General features: G+C 53.6%; 1 protein-coding gene across 1 annotated transcript; it reads left to right on the top strand.

Moving 5' to 3' along the window:
- Positions 1 to 6,831: 6,831 nt before the first annotated feature.
- LOC309891095 (scavenger receptor cysteine-rich type 1 protein M130-like) lies at positions 6,832 to 13,872 on the top strand (the record flags this gene model as incomplete). The annotated part of the gene is made up of 10 exons (XM_082785477.1): positions 6,832 to 7,162; positions 8,410 to 8,595; positions 8,949 to 9,263; positions 9,372 to 9,698; positions 9,779 to 10,093; positions 10,218 to 10,532; positions 11,114 to 11,458; positions 12,129 to 12,269; positions 12,935 to 13,030; positions 13,694 to 13,872. 10 exons carry the CDS (start codon positions 6,832 to 6,834, stop codon positions 13,870 to 13,872), a joined length of 2,550 nt encoding a protein of 849 aa, XP_082641603.1.
- Between the last annotated feature and the right edge of the window lie 7,958 nt (positions 13,873 to 21,830).

Here is a 21,830-nt window from a genome sequence, read left to right as displayed (position 1 = left end):
GCGATGTGGGAACACTGTCATGGGAACTTCTCATAGTTGCCCTGGTAGCTTGGTTTGCTCAGCTACAGCAAGCCATGGGATTCTTGCTGTTTCAAAAATCCCTCAACATAACCTGAACACCTAATCCCCAAATTCTGCATTTCTGTGGTCTAGTCACCTAACTGAAGCAGTTTGGCCTCATGAAGCTGAGCAGGGCATGAAAGGTCCTGCAGCAATCACTTGGTCTTGGAGGATGCAGGTGAGGTGACATGGATGTGGTCAGGTCACAGGTCTCAAAGAGGAGATGGGTGAGGATGCTCTGCTGAGGTCAGCTGTGTCTCTGGGTCTCAGGAGGCAGAAGGAGGCCCATGGCTGTGCAGGTGGCACATCCTTGATAAAGGTGGAATTACTTCTATGAACTAAAAGAGGAGGAGGCTAACGCAGTTTATCACTTCAATATAGGCCTTATGTGTTACATAGCCTTGTGCCAGCTCTTTGCCTCTGGCTAAATTGCACTTCAAGCCCTGAGGCAAATATGCAAATTGAAAGCTACCTTGAGAGTCAGGGCTGGAGAATGTTCTACTTGACTGGGGATAAAATAAAACTTAAATAACATCTTTGGATTTGGTTAAAAATGAGCTGGTTAAGCAGCACTGGCAGCTTTATCATAAGAAATGACAGTATTTGCTGTAAGTGGTGCCTAAAAAAGACATGAAACTACTTGATCTAATTGGAACCATTTCATAATATGTTCATTTTAAACATGAGCAGCAAATTCTATCAGTATGGCAAGAGAACTGTATCAAGAGAACTTTGTGATGCTTAGATGATGATTTCTACCATTTATTATTACAGCTGTGGCAAAGATAGTGGTAAACTTTTACAGTTTATTTCTCCCAGTAGAATAGACACATATGGTCACAATTACTTATATGGTTATCACCATACCATAAGAACCTTGTTTTAGTATCTTAAAATATCAATAATTTGGGCTGAAACATACTAGGTTGGTATACCTATATATACCTATAGCTGAAGTGTTTGGAAAGTTTCAATGCATCTTTTTACAAGAACGGAGGTAGAAAAACTGTTCTAAGGTTGGAACTGTTCTCTAACAAAGTTAGTGTTTGGATCGAGCACTTGGAATTCATCAGCAAGTTTATCTAGTGTTAAGGATGGGGCTTTCAACACTTCCATTAGTTAGTTCAAATTTGATCAAATCACAGTTGCTGAAGATATTTCTGGAATGAACTGTTTGGGTCAGATGACTCAAACATTAATTTTTGTTTTCTCATGGTATATATTAATATAGAAATTAAAAATACAGAAAAAAAAATGTTTCTAATGCCATGGAATCTTGTGCAATCTTTATGACTTCTCTACGTCTTTCTTCCTGCCTTCTCTGTTTTTATTTTTATAGTTGCCTGAATATTTACCTGGGTGAGTTACGTTGCCCTACTAGCATTAGCAAGATTTGATTATGTGCTTAAAAGTTGATTCAGATTTTGTATCAGTTCCATTTTTCAGTGATCAATACCCACTTCTTTTGAAATCCTGTTGTTGATGTTTATGAAAAGACTTATTTATTGACAAATGGTACTCCACTGTGTCTAAGGACTTCCAGAATGCTTCAGCCTATGTGTATTGAATAATGTTTTTATTTTAGACTATTAGAAAGCTCTATAGCACATTATCATTCATTAATGGAAATAGCATCCAGGTGCATTATATTAAATAAATATTGTGTTTATTGTATTTATTTGAGTCGTATATCAAAATTCTGGAACCTATAATGTTACAATGCACACATGTTACTTGATCTCCACCTACTATATTTTACCACCAGCAGTTATTGCTATGAATACTGCACCAAACATTCAAAAGAGTTGCATGAACTCTATCATACAGGAAAATTATAGGTGGGTGTCAGAGCACATTCTCAAAGCTTGTTTGACTATTACTTGAATTCTACAGGCTGGAAATACTGCACTGAGCACTTTGGGGAGCTTTCCATACCAGAGCAGAGTTAGCGCATGCCCTGAACCAAGCTCCAGTATCTCTGCAGAGGCCCCTTCATCCTGGAATGTCCAAGGTGTGTTTCACCCAATGTGTCCTGTAGGGAAATGCACAGGTGTGCAGAGGTGGCCTGTGGTAGTGCAGTCCCTGTTGTTTTGGGATGTGTGTGGGTGTGTTTGGGTTTGGTACAAACACCTGGGCTGGTTTCTAACCTCCCACCTAAGCACAAGTGAGGAATAGCTCAACCCCTGCCAAAACCCTCCTTGTTTTATCTCATCGATGGAGGGCAGAGCCAAAAAAAACCTCAGAGCAGTTCTCCCAGGGCTTGCCTCTGCTAGCAGGCATTTATGTGCCTTGCCATTGTCAGCTCATGGGTCTGCTGCTGCTTGTCTGGGCTCTGTTTTTACTTTGCGGGTGGGAGGTTGTATTGAACTTACATGGAAAGAGTTTTGTAGCAGGGGGCAGCTGCAGGGCTGGTGTCTGTGAGGAGAGTCCAGAAGCTGCCCCTTCTTAGAGAAGAGCCACTTCCAGCTGGCTCCAAAAGGGACATGCTGCTGGCCAAACTCAGCCAATGAGTAATGCTGTTTGTACATCTGTGAGAGCTTTTTAAAGAAAGGGGTTGAAAATGACATGAGGGAATAGCTGGGAGAGAAGATTGAGAAACTGTGAGACAAAACAACCCTGAAGACACAAAGGTCAGTGAAGAAAGAGGGTGAGGTGGTGCTCCAGGTGCTGGAGAAGTTCTCCGTGAGACCTGTGGTGCACCATGTTGAAGCAGATCTCCACACTGCAGCTGATGGAGAACCCCATGTGGGAACAGGTGGATGTGGCCTGAAGGAGGCTGCAGCCCTTGGAGAGCCCCTGCAAGAGAAGACTCTGTGTCAGAACTGTGGAGAGGAGCCCAGCTCTAGACAGCCCCTCATGATAGGGACTTTCTACTGAGGAGAAACTTATATCAGCCATTTGACAGATGCTGCATAGACAAGGACACAACTCAGGATGGCATCACCCTTCAAGAAGGAATTACCTTTGGGATTCCCTCAAAGGATAGAATTCCTGTCTGTGTCACAGTTGAATCACTGCACTGTGAATGCTGACCGAGGTCCCACCATGACAGATGCAACCTCATGCTTCCCCGCAGCCACCCCTCCAGTATTCCTGAACTACCATTGACAATGCAGACTCAAGCAAACAGAGACAAAAGGGAATGCAAGAATGCCAGTGCTGTACAAACTCAACAACAATGATACATGCTAGCAAGTAACTGGAACATGAGCTGAGAACCAGCTCATAACAAGCACCGAATTCATGCTTAGTTGGTTTGAAAGGACTGAGCACAGGGCATCACAAAAAGCCTAATAGAAGGAGCTACATCTTCTCAGTGTGGACTCAGTAGCAGCAGCCCTGCAGAATGACAACCCATCCGTCTGCTCATGGCTTGGACAGGTGTACAGTTTGCTGGCTGAAGAACTGTCTGGATGGCCATGCTCAAAGAATCTGAGTGAAGAGAGATCAATCCAGTTGGTGGATGGTCGTGGGTGGCATTCCCCAGGCCTCTGTACTGGGTCCAGCTTTGTTTACTATTTTGATGGATGATCTGACTGAGAGGATCAAGTACACCCTCAGTACATTTGCAGATGATAACAAGTTAGTTGGGACAGTTGATCTTCGTGAGGAAGGAAAGCTTTTCAGAGGCATCTGGAAAGGCTAGATTGATGGACTGAGTCCAATCACATGACATTCAACAATGCTTCTGCACTTGGGTCATAACAACCCCATGCAGTAGCACAGGCTTGGGGAAGAGTGGCTGGAAAGCTGTCCAGAAGAAAAGCACCTGGGGATGTTGGTCAACAGCCAGCTGAGCATGAGCACCCACCCCCTGTCATGTGCAGGGACTCTGACATCTTCCAATAGATCATCTGTGCTTATGAGGTCACTGTCAGCTGAAGATCTGATAGGCCACGAGCAGGCCCATGGCAAGTTGAATGTTCCTGCGATGCCAGTGGTGCCTGAGTAGCTGACAGGCCAAGAGCAAACATGGCCTGTGCTAGATGCTGGGAGGACCCTGGTGCTTGAGAAGCCAGTAGGCCAGGAATAAGCACATGGCTTGTGTGGGTCTGTGGGGAGGTCATTGGTGATCAAGTAGCTGATAGGTCAGGGCAAGGCCCATGCATTGTACCTGTGAGGCCACAGGTGCCTGAGGAGCTGGCAGACCAAGAATTTGTGTAGGTGTTTGTGAGGTCATTGCTGTCTGAATACAGGCCAGGAACAGGCCCATGGCAGGTGAAGATGCTATGGCATGACCTGGAGCTGGGTTGAATCGAATTTTGAAATATCCTGCTCTGGAAATAATTGAAGATCAGTGAGTCCAAATTCAGGCTTCAGAATAAAAATAAATTATATGTATCTAAAAAAATATAAAATATTTATATCAAAAATATTAATATATAATGAATGTATATATTTATAAATATACATACGTTAAACATTATATGTGTAAGTATAAAAACTCGTAATATTTAATGCAATATAACATATATTATTTAAATAAAATAAAAATAAAAATATATAATATAAAATATATATAATATAATATAATATAATATAATATAATATAATATAATATACAATATGTAGTATAATGTATAATGTATAATATGTAATAAATATATATCATATATAATATATCATAAAATATATAATATATAATAACATAGCACAACATAACAATAAATACAATGTATTATAATTCAATATGATATGATTTAATATGATATGATACAATATAATATATAAATGAAATATATATTTTTATATGTATTTATAATATATATTTATTTATTTAAAATTATTTATACATATATATAAAACTGTATGTCTGAGAGTATTGTCCCAACACTTCTTGGACTCTGCCAGTCTTGGAGCTGTGAGGAAGCTGGGAGGCACCGCAGGGCCATGCCTGGGCACGGGGCCAGGAGGAAACCACCGTCTTCCTGCCCGGGCGCCATGTCACGTGGGCTGCGGTTTGTGCACCTGCAGTGGCAGGCAGGCTCCAGCTCCCGACCCGCCGCGGGGAATAACGGCCCCTGGGTGACACGCTGAGAGCCAGGGAGACGCCTGAGGCTCTGGGCTGCAGCTCTGCTGCCAGGGCAGGCCCTGGACCAGCTCTGGCTGCTGCCGGGACCCCACAGGAGGCTCCCTGGGGAGGGACGGGACAGCCAGCACCCCCATAATGGGGCTCTGGCCCTGCCCAAGGGCCTTTCCCAGCTGCTGCTGCCAGCACAGAGGGGGCTGTAGCAGGGGCAGGGGCTGGTCCCTTCACAGCCTGACACAGCCCCGCTGCAGGACCAGCCCCGTGGATCCCATGGCGCAGAGACGGCCGGACAATCACACCTTGGGCTCTTGGATGCTACAGCTTAGGAGATGCTCCGTGCTCCCACAGCAGGCGGCAAGGGGTGTCAGAGCCATCTGCCCCCACACCCAGCCCTACCCCACAATGATCTCCCACCGCAGTGACGTGAGACCCGCAGCGGAGCCGTCCCTCATATATGGTCATGAAGAGCGCTGGAGAAGTTCATTGGAGAGCTGGGCTGCGTCGGAGGGGAGATAAGTGCCGATAACTTCTAAAAAGGTGCTTACTGCTTTGATTGGCTCCTCCTGCAGCTGGGACAGCATCTGCACAGATATATTGCCCTCCCATCATCGCCGTTTCACTGTGGGTCCTCAGAAACTCCAGCAGGAGGACCGTGCTGTCAGGACAGGAGCCTCAGGATGGGGACAGAGGGACTCCTGTCCCCTTGGGTGCTGTGGCTGTTCCTCTGGGTGCAGCCTTGCAGAGGTAAGTGCCAGCTGCTTTTTTCAACAACTTGTGGCCAACAGGCAGCAGTGGGGTCATTGGGATCCCTCTGGGAGTGGGGTTGTTTTCAGGCACCACTGAAATGAGTGGCAGAAGGTTCTCTGTCTCTCAGCCCTGTGCTTTAATCTATTCCTCTCTGGGTGGGAGAGGGTAAACCATTTGCACAGCTCCCATGATTATGGCTGCCCATGCCTGTCTGCATTGCCAGACTCCTTGTCCTTAAGGTACCCTTTTGAGACCCCTTGTTCCCCAGGACTTTAGCTCTGGAGCTGGAGGGGGCCCAGGTGGTGGCAGTGGCCCTTAGTGATCTCCAGGGCACATCTATTGTCTGGGGTGCCCCAGCGGGGTTGTGTGCCACTCCCTGCCCCTGGGATCTGAGGACACCCTGACCCCAAGAGCACAGGTTGTACCCCATAGAGAGAAGCAGACTGGGGCGTGTGCATCCAGAGGTGACAGAGAGGTGTCCTACTGGTGCCCTGGCCAAGTTCAGAGGATGGGCTGAAAGCAGGGATGAGGAGGAATGCAGGCTGGGGAGGAACCTTGTGTTTGACTCGGTCCCCCCTGAACAGAGAGGAAGCCCCAGAGGTTTTGGTGTGTTTTGGAAGTTCCTGGGGCAGCTGATGGACAGATAGAAGTATGGGTATATGGCCATGTAGCCTTTCAGAGGGTGCTGAGCTGGGAAGGAGTGGGAGCCCTGTGCAGGACTGGGGGTGGTGTGTGGGTGGGCATGGGCAGGAGCAGGGGTAGGGAGCCACTGGGATTGGAGGAGGTGCTGAGGACTGTGGGGCAGTGAATCTCACAAAAGGAATAGAGCTCTGCACTATCAGCCCAGCTCTGCCCCTAAAGAGAGGAGGGATCCCCAACACCACATGGGATAGCCTGTAGGGACAGGGCTCCCACCCTGGGGATGGTGACTCTGCCTGGGCAGGGGGCAGTTACAAACCGAAGTTGTGCGGCTCGAAGCTCTCCTCACCCTTCTCATGTTGGTGTTTGAAGGGGCTGCAGAGGTGAGGCTGGCGGATGGTGACAGGCGCTGTGCTGGGAGAGTGGAGGTGAAACATCATGGCCAGTGGGGGACCGTGTGTGATGACTCCTGGGACATCTTCGATGCTGCAGTGGTTTGTAGGCAGCTGGGCTGTGGGGTTCCTCTTGAAGCTCTTCAATTAGCACACTTTGGGAAAGGATCTGGTTCCATTTGGATGGATGACGTTGAATGTCGTGGCACTGAGTCTGCCCTGTCTGACTGCACACACAACGGATGGGGTCAAACAAACTGCGATAACACAGAGGATGCTGGAGTGACATGCTCAGGTAAGGACTGAACTTCTTCCCTACCTCTGGGATGAGGACGCTTCTAAGGGACCTGGCTGTGAGCTCAGGAAGCAACAAGTGGACACCAGAACATGGCTCTGTGTGTCAAGTTGCACTCTGAGCTGGGTCTGTCACTCCTGGTGTCCCTTGTCCCTGGGGAAAGCCCAGTGGGAGCACACCCAACCTGGACTTGAAGCTGGAGCAGCCAAGCCTGGGGAGGTGCCCGGAGCTGGGAGAGGAAACCCCTCACCCTTACACATTGTGCTGCCTGGTTCCCATTTTTCTCCTCCATTCACCCAGGCCCTGTCTGGCAGGCTGGTCCCTATGCCAGGGGAATCTAGAGCAGCTCCCCCAGCCACCAGCAGCCTCAGGGAAGGGCGTGCAATGGCCCAGGACTTTTGGGTTGTACCCCCAGCAGACAAGAGAACCTCGGCCAAAGCAGAGGGGCTGCTCAGAGGGCAGGAGCACTGGGCTTGGGCAGAGGAGCAGGGTGGCAAGCAGCACCCTGTTCCTATCCCGGGGTCACCCCATGAGAGCCAGCCCCCAGGGACATGGCCCCTCCAGGCCATGCTGACCTGCTGCCCAGCCTCTCCTACCTGCCCTGTGCTGCAGGGGCTGTGCCAGCACCTCCTGGCTCTCCTCGGTGCCTGCCCTCATACTGGGAGCTCATGTCAGCCCAGGGCTGCTCTCTGCCTGCTCTTTTGCTCCATGGGTGGTGGTGGCTGGGGTCGTCCATGCCCAGCACCACACTTTGTCCCTACCTGAGGACCCCCCTTTATCTGCTCCCCAGATGTGCCCCATGTAACAACAGCACCCCAAGAGCCCCAGCAGCCCCTGGGAACAGGGGGCTTTCTGGCAGCTCCAAGGGGTTCCTCAGCGTGGCCTGAGCCCAGCAGGGCAGAGCCAGCTGCAGCAGCACCCAGTGCCTGGACCCATTTCCCTGGGCCCACGAGCTATAGGTGCTTCATTGATGGGTCTGGGACCAGGCAGCCCAGGGACTCCAAGCAACAGCAGTTTTTCTGAGCAGTGCCTGTCGTTGGGGCTGGGAGAGAGGGCAGCCCATGAGTCTGGGCAGGTTTCTGAGGATCAGCAGGGGGGCACTGAACTCTTTGTGCCGTCAGCACCCACAAAGAGCTGCTGGGCTGGCCATGGGGCTCTGCATGCGGCCACCTCAGGGATGAGGTGGGAGGTGGGCACGGAAGTGCCAGAGGGCTCTGGGAACTCACAGGTCTCCTTGGTTGCTCCAGGATTTGTGCGGCTGGTCGGAGGAAACAGCCCCTGCTCTGGAAGTGTGGAGGTCTACGACAGGGACCAGTGGAAAGCTGTCTGTCACTCCCACTTTGGTGCCAAAGCTGCCGAGGTGGTGTGCAGGGAGCTGCAGTGTGGCACAGCCCTGTCTGTCCATGGGGCAGCTCACGTGGGAGAAGGGGCCGGTCCTGTCTGGGACAGAGAGCTGCAATGTGTGGGGAATGAATCCACCATCCTTTACTGTCCCTGGGGGGCCCCCAAGGACAAGGCCTGTACCCACAGCAATGGCACTCATGTCACGTGCACACGTAAGGACTTGCGGTGGGATGATGGCCACTGGGGCTGTGGTGGGGGAAGGAGAGCAGGGTGGGCACTGGGCTGTGCTGGGTGGGGGACAGGTGGGGTGAGGTGGTGGTCTGCAGCCCTAAAATGAGAGTGCTGCAGGAGGAGAAAAGCACGCTGTCCCTTTGGCCTCTCCTGCAGCTCCTGTGGGAGCAAGAGCACAAATGTGGCCTCTCTCACCCTCCTTTGTCCCCAGAGTACACAGGGTTCAGGCTGGTGAACGGCAGCACAGCGTGTGAGGGCAGGGTGGAGGTGGAGGTGCTGGGGAGCTGGGGGACCCTCTGTGCCTCCCACTGGGACCTCTCGGACGCCCACGTTCTCTGTCGGCACCTCGGCTGTGGCTTTGCTGAGTCCATTCCTGGAGGAGGGCATTTTGGGAGAGGAACCGGCCCCATCTGGAGAGACTCGTTCCACTGTGACGGGACTGAAGCCCACCTGGGGCAGTGCCCGGTGACTGCCCTGGGGGCCTCGCCGTGCTCCCAGGAGAACGCTGCTGCTGTCATTTGCTCAGGTGAGTGCTGGGCAGTGCTGCAAAGTCCATTTGCCCCTGGTGTGTGACACGGCCACACAAAGTTTTGGACCCCATTGCAGCACCAGGCTGAATTTCTGCTCTCATCAGGCCCGGCCTGCAACATGTCTGTACGGTTGGTGGGTGGAGAGAGCTGGTGCGACGGCCGCGTGGAGGTCTTCCAGCACGGGACGTGGGGCAGAGTCCTGGATGAGCAGTGGGACATGCAGGAGGCCAGCGTGGTGTGCCGGCAGCTGCAGTGCGGAGAGGCAGAGGCAGCCTACACCCCCGTGAGGGCCGAGCGAGGACCAGGACCTGTGGGGCTGCATGGGGTGCGGTGTGCAGGGCACGAGGCTAACCTGAGCCTCTGCAACACCTCCCTGCCTCAGAGCCACCCTGCAACAGGAATCATGGAGGACGTGGGGGTCGTGTGCCGGGGTGAGTGGTGCTGCACGTCCCCCAGGTGTGGGGCTGGGAGGGCAGCCAACCCCTGAGCGTCGGGGTTCTCCCTGCTGCAGGGAGCCGGCGGGTCCGGCTGGCGGACGGGGCCGGGCGCTGTGCCGGGAGAGTGGAGATCTACTACCAGGGGCGCTGGGGCACCGTCTGCGACGACGCCTGGGACCTGGCCGACGCCGCCGTCGTTTGCCGCCAGCTGGGCTGCGGAGGGGCCCTGGAGGCAGCCGGCTCTGCTCGGTTTGGGGAGGGCTCCGGGCAGATCTGGCTGGATGGCGTCAACTGCTCCGGGGCCGAAGCTGCTCTCTGGGACTGCCCTGCCGAGGCCTGGGGGCAGCACGACTGCAGGCACAAGGAGGACGCGGGAGTCATCTGTTCAGGTCTGTGCTGGGAGTGGGGCTTTGAGCTGGGGCCAGTTAGGCTGGGTGAGGGCAGAACCAGGTAGGGCCAAGGCCATCAGCGGCTGACATCCAAGGATGTCCCTGGGGCCTCTCCTCCTTCCAGAGTTCATGGCCCTGAGGCTGGAGAACAGCGACGGCTGCTCCGGGCGCCTGCAGGTTTTCTACAACGGGACGTGGGGCAGCGTTTGCTCCAACTCCATGACCACCGAGACGGTGTCACTGGTGTGCAAGGAGCTGGGCTGCGGGAATGAAGGGGAACTGGTAACAGATTATAGCTATGCTGAGCTGTCTGGCACCGCGTGGCTGGATCGCGTGGAGTGTGGGAAGAGAAACAGCTCCTTCTGGCAGTGTCCCTCTGCTTCTTGGCATCCGCAGTCGTGTACTGACCGCCGAGAAGAGGCCAACATCACCTGCAATGGTAAATCTGAGCCATCAAGGCACCAGGTCCTGTTGCCCACTGGGCATGGTGAAATGCAGAGAAGGAACCCAGAGAGGCTTTGACTTCCTGCTTTAGACCCTGTTGCTGCTGGTGGCACAAAGGTGACTTCAGCTCTCAGAGCCACCCATGTCCACCAGCAGCAAACAGCCGGGCTGCCAGCAGCTCCCTGGGGGATGCAGAGGCAACTGCAGGCAAGGTCTCAGAGGAGACCATGCAGGGCTTTCAGGAGTCCCCCCTCCTGGGACAGCCTCCTGCTGCTCTGTGAACCAGGGACCCTGTGGGGCCGAGCACTTGGGTCCCCCCCTGCAGTGCCGTGTGTGTCCCCTGAGTGAACAGGGTTCTGCTGCTGCCCTGACCCAGGCAGGATGGGGACGTGTGAGCAGAGGTCAGCTCTGCTCTCTTCTGCATGACCCCCAGAGCAGCCCTTTTCAGCCCAACTTCTCTTTCCTTTGGGACATGGACAGAAAGGCCGCAGGTGGCTGCATGCCCCAACTCCACCAGCTGCACAGGTAGGGAGCTGCCCCTGCACGTGCCCCCCTTACCTGACAGGGCTCCCCCAGTTGTCCTGGTGCCATGGGACATCGCTGCCTCCCCAGACAGGGAGAAGATCCGTGCTGTGGGAGGCAAGGACGGCTGCTCGGGCAGAGTGGAGATCTGGCACCGCGGCACCTGGGGGACACTGTGTGACAATGCCTGGGACATGCGGGATGCCGAGGTGGCGTGCAGGCAGCTGGGCTGTGGCCCCGCGGTCTATGCCCTGGGCCAGGCTGCTGCTGGAGAGGGGACGGGCCCCATGTGGCTGATGGAGTGCAGGGGGACGGAGCTGTCTCTGCAGGACTGCTGGGCCCAGCCAGGGAACAGCAGTGCCTGCCAGCATAAGGCAGATGCGGCTGTGCATTGCTCAGGTGAGCAGTGGGGCTGGGAGACATGGCTGGGGGCTTGGCAAGGAGCTGTCTTGGGCATCTGCTCTTCTGGATCCTGGCATGGCCCCGCTGCTGGCCTGAGCAAGGGTGTTCCTGCAGGGTGGGGGACTGGTGTTGGGTGGGGAGCAGCCGCTGTGGGGCTGGATGTGCCAGCACATCCCCTGGGCTGCCTGCACTGTCCTGTGAGCAGCCCAGAGCAGTGGTGCTGGGCCCTGTCCTTGCCACCCTGCCCAGCCCCACAGGAGGGACAATTCAGGGGGCACATGCTGGGGTCATTTACCAGGGAGGCTGCCTGGTGCCACAGCCCCAGCCTCTCAGCCCAGCTCTCCTTCTGCTCCCCTGCAGCTGCACCCAGGACAGCAACACCCCCCTTGCAAGCAGGTAAGCTGTCCTTCCCCAGGGCTGGGGCTGTCCATGTCCACGCTGTGACCCACAGCCAGGGGAAGGGGCTCCTTGCTGGGCTGTGAGACTCCCAGAAAGCCGAAGCAGCTGGGAGAAGTCTGTGATGGACCCAGCAGGGTGGGAGCTGCCCCATCACCCAGCCCTATCTCCCCCCCCAACCCCTGCTGCCTTGTGTGGTCAGGAGTGGCATGTCCTGCCCCCAGCCTCTCCCTTGTCTGATGCTGCCCCTGCCATGTTTCTGCCCATGCAGATCCCCCACGGGGCCGTCCGACCACCAGCAGCGATAGAATCTCGGTGCCTGTGGTCATCTGCATCATCCTGGGGGCCCTCCTCTGCCTGCTCCTGGCCCTCCTGGCTGGGCAGGTGCGAAGCGCCAGGGCTCGGCGCAGAGGTGGGTCCTTCCCCAGTGGTCCTGGGGGGGAGATGCCTCCTGGCAGGGCTGGGGGTGCTGGGGGTGTTGGTGTTCTGGGGCACAGAAACAGAGCCGTGTGCTGCCTCCTGCCCCATGTGCTGCCCCACTGACTGACAGACCATGGGGCACCAACATCAAGGGGTGGAGAGAGTCCAGAGCCTGAGGCATCAGTTCTGGGGTGAGAAGAGAAATGTGAGAGCTGGGCTGGGTGAGAAGGGGAGGATGCACTGCTGGCAGTGCTCTGGGCAGCACTGGCAGGAGGAGCATGGGGCAGTGGAGTCCATCACCGTGGTGTCAGCCACCTCCCAACAGGGCACGGGCTGTGCTATTGATGTGTGGGGCAGAGATGGAGCAGCTCCATGGGGAGGAGGAATGAGGGAACTGGTGTAGGGTCTGCACTGGGATGTGACCCAGGGACCAAAGGGGCACAAGGGCTGTCTCCAAAGGGATGGTGTGAGGCTGCCCCAGACCATCTCCATGGGGATGCTGCCCTCCCTGGGGATGTGGTTGCAGTGCCAACACAACACAGTGGGGCTGTGCTGTGGGGACAGCCCTGTGCTGGCCTAGGGAATGGGGCTGAGGGAGCCCAGTGGGGTCCTGTCCCTCTCTGCCCATTCCCAGACCTGCCCTGCCTCTGTCCCCAGGCTCCGGGAGAGCTGGGGAGCCCTTCGCTGAGGCCGTGTACGAGGAGATCGCTTACAGCCTGGCGTGGGAGAAGCAACCGAGGTTCAGTCTCTCAGGTGGGTGCAGGTCCCTGTGGAGGCACATCTGCGGGGCCCTTTCTCCCTGCCCCAGACCAGGGCTGTGTCCTGCAGCTCCTGCCCATGGTCCCCAAAATCGCTGGGCTGTGGGGATTTTGGGAGAGCATCCAGGTGCTGAGCCCCAAAAAGGAGCTTCTTCCCCACCAGCTCTGCCCATCCCAGAGGGGACAGCCCCTCTCTGCTTGTCCCTGAACCAAGGACTAAGTGAAGGGCTTTCCCAAGGCAGCTGTTGGAGTCCCTCTGAGAATTGTCTCTTTCCAAGGAACTGGTCTCCTCCTCATGCACCCCCAGCTCTGTGGGTGCCCATCCCCAGCAGTGCTGACCACCAGTCAGGGCAGCAGGGCTCATCCCACAGCACCCACTGCAGCTCTCTGCAGCCTCCTTTTCAGAGGGGTCCCTGACCCAGATGCAGCCCTACCCCAGGCACATGAGGAGGAGGATGATCTGGGGCCACACCCAGGGATAAGAGGTGGTGAGGGGAGGAAGGGCTCCATTTCTCCTCCCTGCAGACAGACCAGATGAACAGCAGTGCCACCGAGTGTTATCATCAGAGCTGGAAGCATGAAGGCTCTGCTGTGACCCTGACACCAGCAGCATGTCAGCCCTGTGTCCCCACACACCCTCCCATCCTCTGCTCTGCAGGACATCTCTTCTCATTGCCACCACCTTCCCTCTCCTTTCAGATGTCCCTGTCCTTCACGGAGGTTACCCAGCAGATGGCTATGATGATGCTGGGGAGGTTTCTGACCCTGGAGAGGATCCTGTCCCTGGGCAGGGGGACTGGGAAGTGCCCAGGACACCAGAGGAAGGAGATGGGCTGAGGCATGCAGTCACAGGTGAGAGGGCAATGCAGCACTGCCACTTCCTAGGTGCCAACCCCAGGCCTAGGAGAATCCATGCCATATTGAAAGCCTGACCTTCCATGGAGAACCTGTCCTGGGACATTTTGTGGGGGCTGGAGAATGGGCTGAATGTCTCAGGCTGGTGAAGACGAGGAAGCTGATAAACAGGCCTGAGGGGCACCCCACAGGCCCAACCACAGCAGCCTGCCTTGATGCTTACAGGGGGAAGCCTGCGCTCCCAGAGAAGTGCTGGGGTCCCTGGAGCTGATGGACACACCTCGTCACCTTTCCTGGGGAGCACGGGCTATGACGATGTTGAAGAGGTGTCTCTGGCATGTCCCCATGAGGACACCCAGGAAGTGACACCAGAGCCCCGTGCACAAGAGTTCCAGAGCCCCAGGCCAGCAGAGCCCAGCCCTGCTGAACAGCTGGGTGCAGCCGGGAGGGAGGAGAGCTCAGTGCCACTGGGAGAGCCGTGAGTGCCAGGGAATTGTCTGGTCTCCCTTTTCCAGCAGTCAGCAGACACACATGGGTATTTCCCCTCTTGGTATTCCCCTGTTTTTATGCTGTGTGTTGGTATTTGTTCATATTAAAACCCTCTGGGGGCTTTGCCCCAGATCCAGTCTTCCCTGACCATGTTTCTGGACATCTCCCTGAGGCTGATGGAGTGGAGAGGAGCTCAAAGATGCAATGGCTGGGAAGGGACACATCTTAGAGCCAGCAGGACCGGGGTCTGGCTTTGAGGCTGACAGAGCCCCTGGTCCCTGGACACTATTCCTACTGACAGAGACATTTCCGTCCTGCCAGCCACAGGCAGTTTCCAGGCAAAGTGGATCTCTGGGAAGTCCCATGAGACACTCCCTTGCAGTGCCCACCTTCTGCTGCCTTGGGCCCCCATGAAGCCCAAGGATGTCTTCCCAGCACCCACAGGCAGGGAAAGATCGGGTAAAAGAGCTGAACAGGGAGATGTCTTGGACCCTTGGGCAGGACTTGGCACCAGCTCCTGCTGGTGGGTCCCCACAGCCCTCCAGGTCTTCCCCAGCAGGCTCCTCTGCTGCAGGCTGGGAGGTGTTTTTGGTAGTGGGATGGTGGGCTGGAACACCTCTTGGAGCATCTATTTAATCCCTTTGGGTCATCTCTCATGGCTGTGTATAGTCTTCTCTGGGTGAAGAACTGGCTGGAGGGCCATGCCCAGAGGGTTGTGGTTAATGGAGTTAAGTCCAGTTGGTGTCCCTTTAAAAGTGGCATCTCCCAGGGGTTGGTACTGGGGCCTATCTTGTTTAATACCTTTATTAATGACCTAGATGAGGGTATTGAGTGTACCCTCAGTAAGTTTGCAGACGATGGCCTGAGCAGCCATTCCTGCAGCCTCTGCCCGTGCTGCCCACAGCCCCCCAGCTGGTGGTGCTGCTCTGCAGAGCAAGGGGGCTGTGGTGCGTGGGGCCATGGGGGCACTCTGCAGGGCCGTGCTGGTCAGGCTGGGAAGGCAGAGCCAGCTGGTGGGGGGCACTGCCACTGAGTGCCTCCCACACAAGTGGTTCCTTGGCCATGGATAGCCGGCACAGATAGCCGGCCTTCTTGAGAGTCAGAGACTCATGGAATATTCTGAGCTGGAAGGGACCCACAAGGATCATTGAGTCCAGCTCATTTCCAATGTCAGGATATGTTTTGGGGTGATTCACTGTATTCAGTCCATGAAATTTCACCAGAGGTATAACAACCAATTCAACAGAGAGCTTTCCCTATGCCTGCAGCGTTCCCTGGAGTAGCAGAGCTCTGCTTTTCCTGCTCCCACCCAGATTTAGCACCTCAGGGTGGCTCCACCTGGGACGTGCCCATGCTCTATGGGCTCCACGTGCTACTGACTCCCTGGCACACACTGTCCCTGCCGAGTGCTTGGGCTCTCCTGGCAGCTCCCTCTTTCCTCCTGAAAGAAGCCTGTCTGCCATTATCCCTCTCACCCACTGTGTACAGAGGCAGGTGAATTCACTGTCTCTGTGGGTGCTGTCCAAGAACAGGGAACAATCACAGGTGCAGCCTGGCAATGCTGCTGTGGCAGGACCCTTCTCCCCTCCACCTCTGCCATGTGTCCCTGAAGCTCCACCACAGGTCTACAAGGAAGGGTATCAGGCAAGTAAGTCAATGCATGGTCCTTTCTTTTATTGAAATACAAAGAAAGCCTGACCCACCATTTATACAAAGACTTGGAGTCATGTGAGACAGGTACATACAGTGTAGGAAGGTATGAACAATGATATTTCTTTGTGGGAAACACTATGAGGAGTAAAGCAAAGTAAAAAAGAAAAAAATAGAAAAAAAAATAAAAAGATTTCTGGGTCTGTATACAGTTAACATTAAGACCATATGCAATTTATTCCTTCTGAAAAACATCCAGTCATCACTTTCCATACTACATCCTTGAGCTCCTGATTCCTCATGCTGTAGATGAGAGGGTTCACTGCTGGAGGCACCACCGAGTACAGAGCTGCCAGCAAAAGATTCAGGGAGGAGGAGGACATAGAGGGGGGTTTCAGGTAGGCAAAAAAGGCAGTGCTGAGAAACAGGGAGGCAACAGCAAGGTGAGGGAGGCATGTGGAAAAGGCTCTGTTTCATCTCTGCTGTGAGGGGATCCTCAGCATGGCCCTGAAGATCTGCAGGTAAGAAAGCACAAGGAAAACAAAACACCCAAAAGCTAAACACACACTAGGCACAATAAGCCCAACTTCTCTGAGGTAGGCATTTGAGCAGGAGAGCTTGAGGATCTGGGGAATTTCACAGAAGAAGTGATCCAAGGCATTGCCTTGGCAGAGGGGGAGGGAAAAGGTATTGGCAGTGTGCAGCACAGCATAGAGAAAGCCACTGCCCCAGGCAGCTGCAGCCATGTACACACGATTTCTGCTGTCCATTATTGTCCCGTAGTTTCAGCTGAGTCAAACCAGGCATCTCATATTTTGTTTGCAGTTCAGAGGCTAGAAGGGGGCTTAGCTGCCTCCCCGTGCCTCACAGAATCCCACTGGAGTTGGGATTCCTCTTGCCTTGGTTCAGGTGGGCACAAACCAGGCAGCATGTAAGCTGCTTGTCTCAGCTCTCAGCACTTTGGATGGAGAAAGAGACCAAGAGGGAGCTGTTCAGAGGCAGACACCAGGTGATATTGGAGATGGCAGAGTGACATCTGAGTGATATTTGAAGTGCCTAATTCTTCTGGGCCATAAACAGAGATTTTATTATTGCATGTACAATATAATATAACTGTAGCCATTGCTCAATAGCAATGAATAAATAAAATAAATAAATAAAAGAAATAAAAGGCATGCTGTGACCTGGTTGCCATCACTGGAACGTGGTGGGACCACTCCCATGACCGGAGTGCTGCAATGACTGGTTATGGGCTCTTCAGAAGAGACAGACAGGACAGAAGGGGTGGTGGTGTGGCTCTCTATATTAGGGAGTGTTTTGATGTTGCAGAACTTCAATCTCGGAATGATATTGTTGAGTCCCTATGGGTTAGGGTCAGAGGGAAAGCCAACAAGGCAGGCATCCTGGTGGGGATATCTTATTGACCGCCAAACCAGGATGAGGAGACAGATGAGGCGTTCTACAAGCAGACTTTGAGCTGGTCAGGACACTGGTTGGCAGAGTGCCTTGGGAGGCAGTTCTGAAAGGCAGAGGGGTCCAGAAAGATTGAGCACTCTTCAAGAAGGAAATCTTCAAGGCTCAGGAGCAGACTTTCCATCCCCACGTGCCCAAAGATGAGCCAGCATGGAAGAAGACTGGCCTGACTGAACAGAGAGTTGTGGCTAGAGCTTAGGAAGAAAAAGAGGGTTTAGGACCTTTGGAAAAGAGGGCAGGCCATTCAGGAAGACTATAAGGATGTCATGAGGCTGTGCAGGGACAAAATTAGAAAGGCCAAAGCTCATCTGGCGCTCACTCTCGCTACTGCTGTTAAAGATAACAAAATGTTTTTATACATACAGAAACACAAAAAGGAGGACTAAAGAGAATCTTTATCCTTTACTGGATACAGGAGGAAACTTAGTGACAAGAGATGAAGAAAAGGCTGAGGTGCTTAATACCATCTTTGCCTCAGTCTTTAGCGGCAAGACCAGTTGTTCTCCAGGTACCCATCCCCCTGATTGGTGGAAGGGATGGGGAGCAGAATGTGGCCCTCATATTCCATGAGGACATGGTTGGAGACCTGCTACAGCACTTAGATGTACACAAGTCAGTAGGGCTGGATGGGATCCACCTGAGGGATCCCAACCCTCATCCTCCAGTAGAGAGGTGGGCAGTAGTCTATTCTCCCACGTGCCCTTTTATAGGACAAGGGGGAATAGGCTAAACTTGTTCCAGAGGAGGTTTAGGTTGGATTTTGGTAAACACTTCTTTACGACGAAGGCAGGAGGAGCCTGGCCAGGAGAGATGTAAGATTTGGGGGAGGAAAGAGGAGCTTGGACAGCAGAAGTTAGGTATTTTGAAGAGGTAAGAATATTCAGGTAATGTTGATCCCACCATAAAGCTGACTTGAAGCAGCCATGTGAGGCCCTTACCCTATTTTAACCTCTTACATTAATACCTAAATCTAAATGCCACTCCACACCCTGACAGGAATCCACCGCTCTAATTTTTGACCACAATATCCCCTGACGCCAAAATTAGTCCATAACCCCTTTCCATTACCTTTCCTCTCTTGCTCACCCTCATCCCTGCCCTTAACAATACCACTAAAATGCTCTATTTATCCCTAGTCTTCTTGCAGACCTAAACAAAACCCTCAAAGAGCTTGCCCATACCCTAACCACAGACCTGACACCCCATGCAGAACACCAAACCGTCCCACTAAACATCTGCTTAATCTCTCACCCAGAAAGGTTTGCCATAGTCCCTAATGCCATAACATGAACAACTAACTTCCAAAGCCTGTCTTCCTGTGCATTAACCTGCTCACCTTTAACCCTTTTCCTAACCCTTAACATAGGTTCTTGTTCTCTTGGGGCAGGTCAGGAACCATGAGATTGCTGTGCAGTCACATGGCATTCAAAGATGAACGTGAGGGGCCATGGATTTGATCAGCTTGTAGGCCACAGGGAGGAGATGGGTGGGAATGCTCTGATGAGCTCAGCTCTACCTCAGGATTTCCCAAAATAGCAGGAGGAACTGGCCTGTGAAAGGGACTGTGAGGTCACTTCTGTCTCTGCAGTTGATAGGGCAGCAGCAGGAACATGTCACAGAAAGGGACTGTGAGGTCACTTCTGTCTGAAGCAGCTGACAGGTCACACTTATACCCTGGATCTGTACTTTTCAGCTGATAACTGCCAGTGCTCCTGGTAGGCCAGCAGAAGGCACCTGTTTGGCATGCTGACTGTGGGATCCCGTCTGCCTCCATAACCAGGAGGACCCAGACTAAAGAAGGCCTGAATGTGGGTTGTCCTGTCTCTTCTGTTTGAGTCCATGACTGGACAGCAGGAGGCACAAGGCTTGGGTGTGTCTGCAATAAAGTCTGTAAGGTCAGCAGCCGGACCACGGCTTGGAAGATCCTGGTGAGGTGACTGCTGTCTGGTTAGTTGACAGACTGCAAGAAGGATGACAGGTTGCGATGCCTACTTCAGGAGTGGTTTCCACCCTGATGGAGCTTTCTTTGGTAGTAGGAAAGAGCAGGAGAGAAAAACCTGCCAGAAAGTGCACCTTGGAAGGTTGGCACTGGCCATGAAGAGGAAGAAATGTCCCTCAAAGGGTTATGCTGTGGTGCTAGAGGTCACCCAAAGGGTATCTTTGATCAGCCCATGGCTTTGTGTTTGAAGGAACAGCTGGTGAGGGTTGATGAGACATTGGTGAAACCACGGAAATGCCAGAATGAGAGCAAGGTGGTGAACAGAGATGGGTGTCTGCAGCCATCAGGGAAATAGGACAAAGTGTGGGGCAGCACAGGGAAGTCTGGAGGTGACAAGGAGGTGGGTGCTGGCAAGAAGAGAAGGCCCCAGCAGCCCTGACTTTTTTCTCCCCTTGGATAGAGCTTATGAGGAGATGAGATACAGTCATTGCAAGGGGCTCATTGCTTTCTTGAGACCCTGTGCAGAGGCAGGGAGGTGTCATATCACTGTTCTTCTCATGGCATCACACTGCCCACCACATCCCACCGACCCCCAGAAAGAACCCTGAGCAAGTCGTGGGGGTGCAGGATCTCCCCACCCAGTAGCTGGAGTCAGGGCCTGGCCCTTTTACTTCAGCACAATAAACCCAGACTTTTCTCAGCACGTTGCTTTGCCTATCTGTAATCATGGCCTCCAATTATCTGCCCTAACAAGTACCTGAGGAGAATCTCCAGGTAACGGCACTCAGTGGGGCCCATTAATACTCCAAGTCACTTCAACTTTTCCTTCTGACTTTACTTGCTCAAGCAATTGCATCATTCTCCTCTCAGTACCTGATGTTCACAGACTGAGCACCAAAATCCACCATGGAACTCATTAAAATGTATGTCTCCAGTCAGGCTTACCTCACTGGTTTATTTTCACAAAAGCATGACTGTAAATTAAGTATTTTATACTGATTGATAAGAAATTATAGGTATTAAGATTAGTATTATTCCATATGATTTTAATTCAATGATAAATGATCACAGAATCACAGAATCACAGAATTTCTAGGTTGGAAGAGACCTCAAGATCATCGAGTCCAACCTCTGACCTAACGCTAACAGTCCCCACTAAACCATATCCCTAAGCTCTACATCTAAACGTCTTTTGAAGACTTCCAGGGATGGTGACTCCACCACTTCCCTGGGCAGCCTGTTCCAATGCCTAACAACCCTTTCAGTAAAGAAGTTCTTCCTAACATCTAGCCTAAAACTCCCCTGGCGCAACTTTAGCCCATTCCCCCTCATCCTGTCACCAGGCACGTGGGAGAACAGGCCAACCCCCACCTCACTACAGCCTCCTTTAAGGTATCTGTAGAGAGCAATAAGGTTGCCCCTGAGCCTCCTCTTCTCCAGGCTGAACAAGCCCAGCTCCCTCAGCCGCTCCTCGTAGGACTTGTTCTCCAGGCCCCTCACCAGCTTCGTCGCCTTTCTCTGGACCCGCTCAAGCACCTCGATGTCCTTCTTGTAGCGAGGGGCCCAAAACTGAACACAGTACTCGAGGTGCAGCCTCACCAGAGCCGAGTACAGGGGGACAATCACTTCCCTAGCCCTGCTGGCCACACTGCTTCTTCTGTAAGCCAGGATGCTGTTGGGCTTTTTGGCCACCTGAGCACACTGCTGGCTCATATTCAGCCGACTATCAACCAATACTCACAGGTCCTTCTCTGCCTGGCAGCTCTCCAACCACTTATCTCCCAGCCTGTAGCTCTGCTTGGGGTTATTGCATCCCAGGTGCAGGACCCGGCAGTTGGCCTTGTTAAACTTCATGGAGTTGACCACAGCCCATCGGTGCAGCCTATCCAGATCCTCCTGCAGAGCCCTCCATTTGCCGAGGCGATCGGCTCCGGGGCAGACGTGTTCTGCAGCGGAGCGGGGGATCGGGCCAGGCAGGGCTAATTTTGTCCGGCATCGAGCCTACTTGAGGGAGCCGCCAGGACCCGGCAGCCCTCGTGAGGGAGGCTGACGAGGCGAAGGTGGAGCCAGCAGCGTCAGCGGCGGGCTATTTAAATCGGGACCCACCGCCATTTCACTGCCATTTGCCGAGGCGATCGGCTCCGGGGCAGACGCGTTCTGCAGCGGAGCGGGGGATCGGGCCAGGCAGGGCTAATTTTGTCCGGCATTGAGCCTACTTGAGGGAGCCGCCAGGACCCGGCAGCCCTCGTGAGGGAGGCTGACGAGGCGAAGGCGGAGCCAGCAGCGCCCCCTCCCCAGCCATTCAAAAGCTGCCCCTAGGGAGCGCGAGCGACCAGGAGCGCGGCGAACAGGGCGGGCAAACAGGGCGTGGCGCATCAGAAGGGAGTGG

This window comes from Aythya marila (assembly GCF_965140915.1).
Source record: "Aythya marila genome assembly, contig: HAP1_HAP1_SCAFFOLD_154, whole genome shotgun sequence".
Lineage (NCBI taxonomy): Eukaryota > Metazoa > Chordata > Aves > Anseriformes > Anatidae > Aythya > Aythya marila.
Note: the sequence above shows the minus strand (reverse complement) of the source record. Positions and strands in the feature narration are given on the sequence as shown.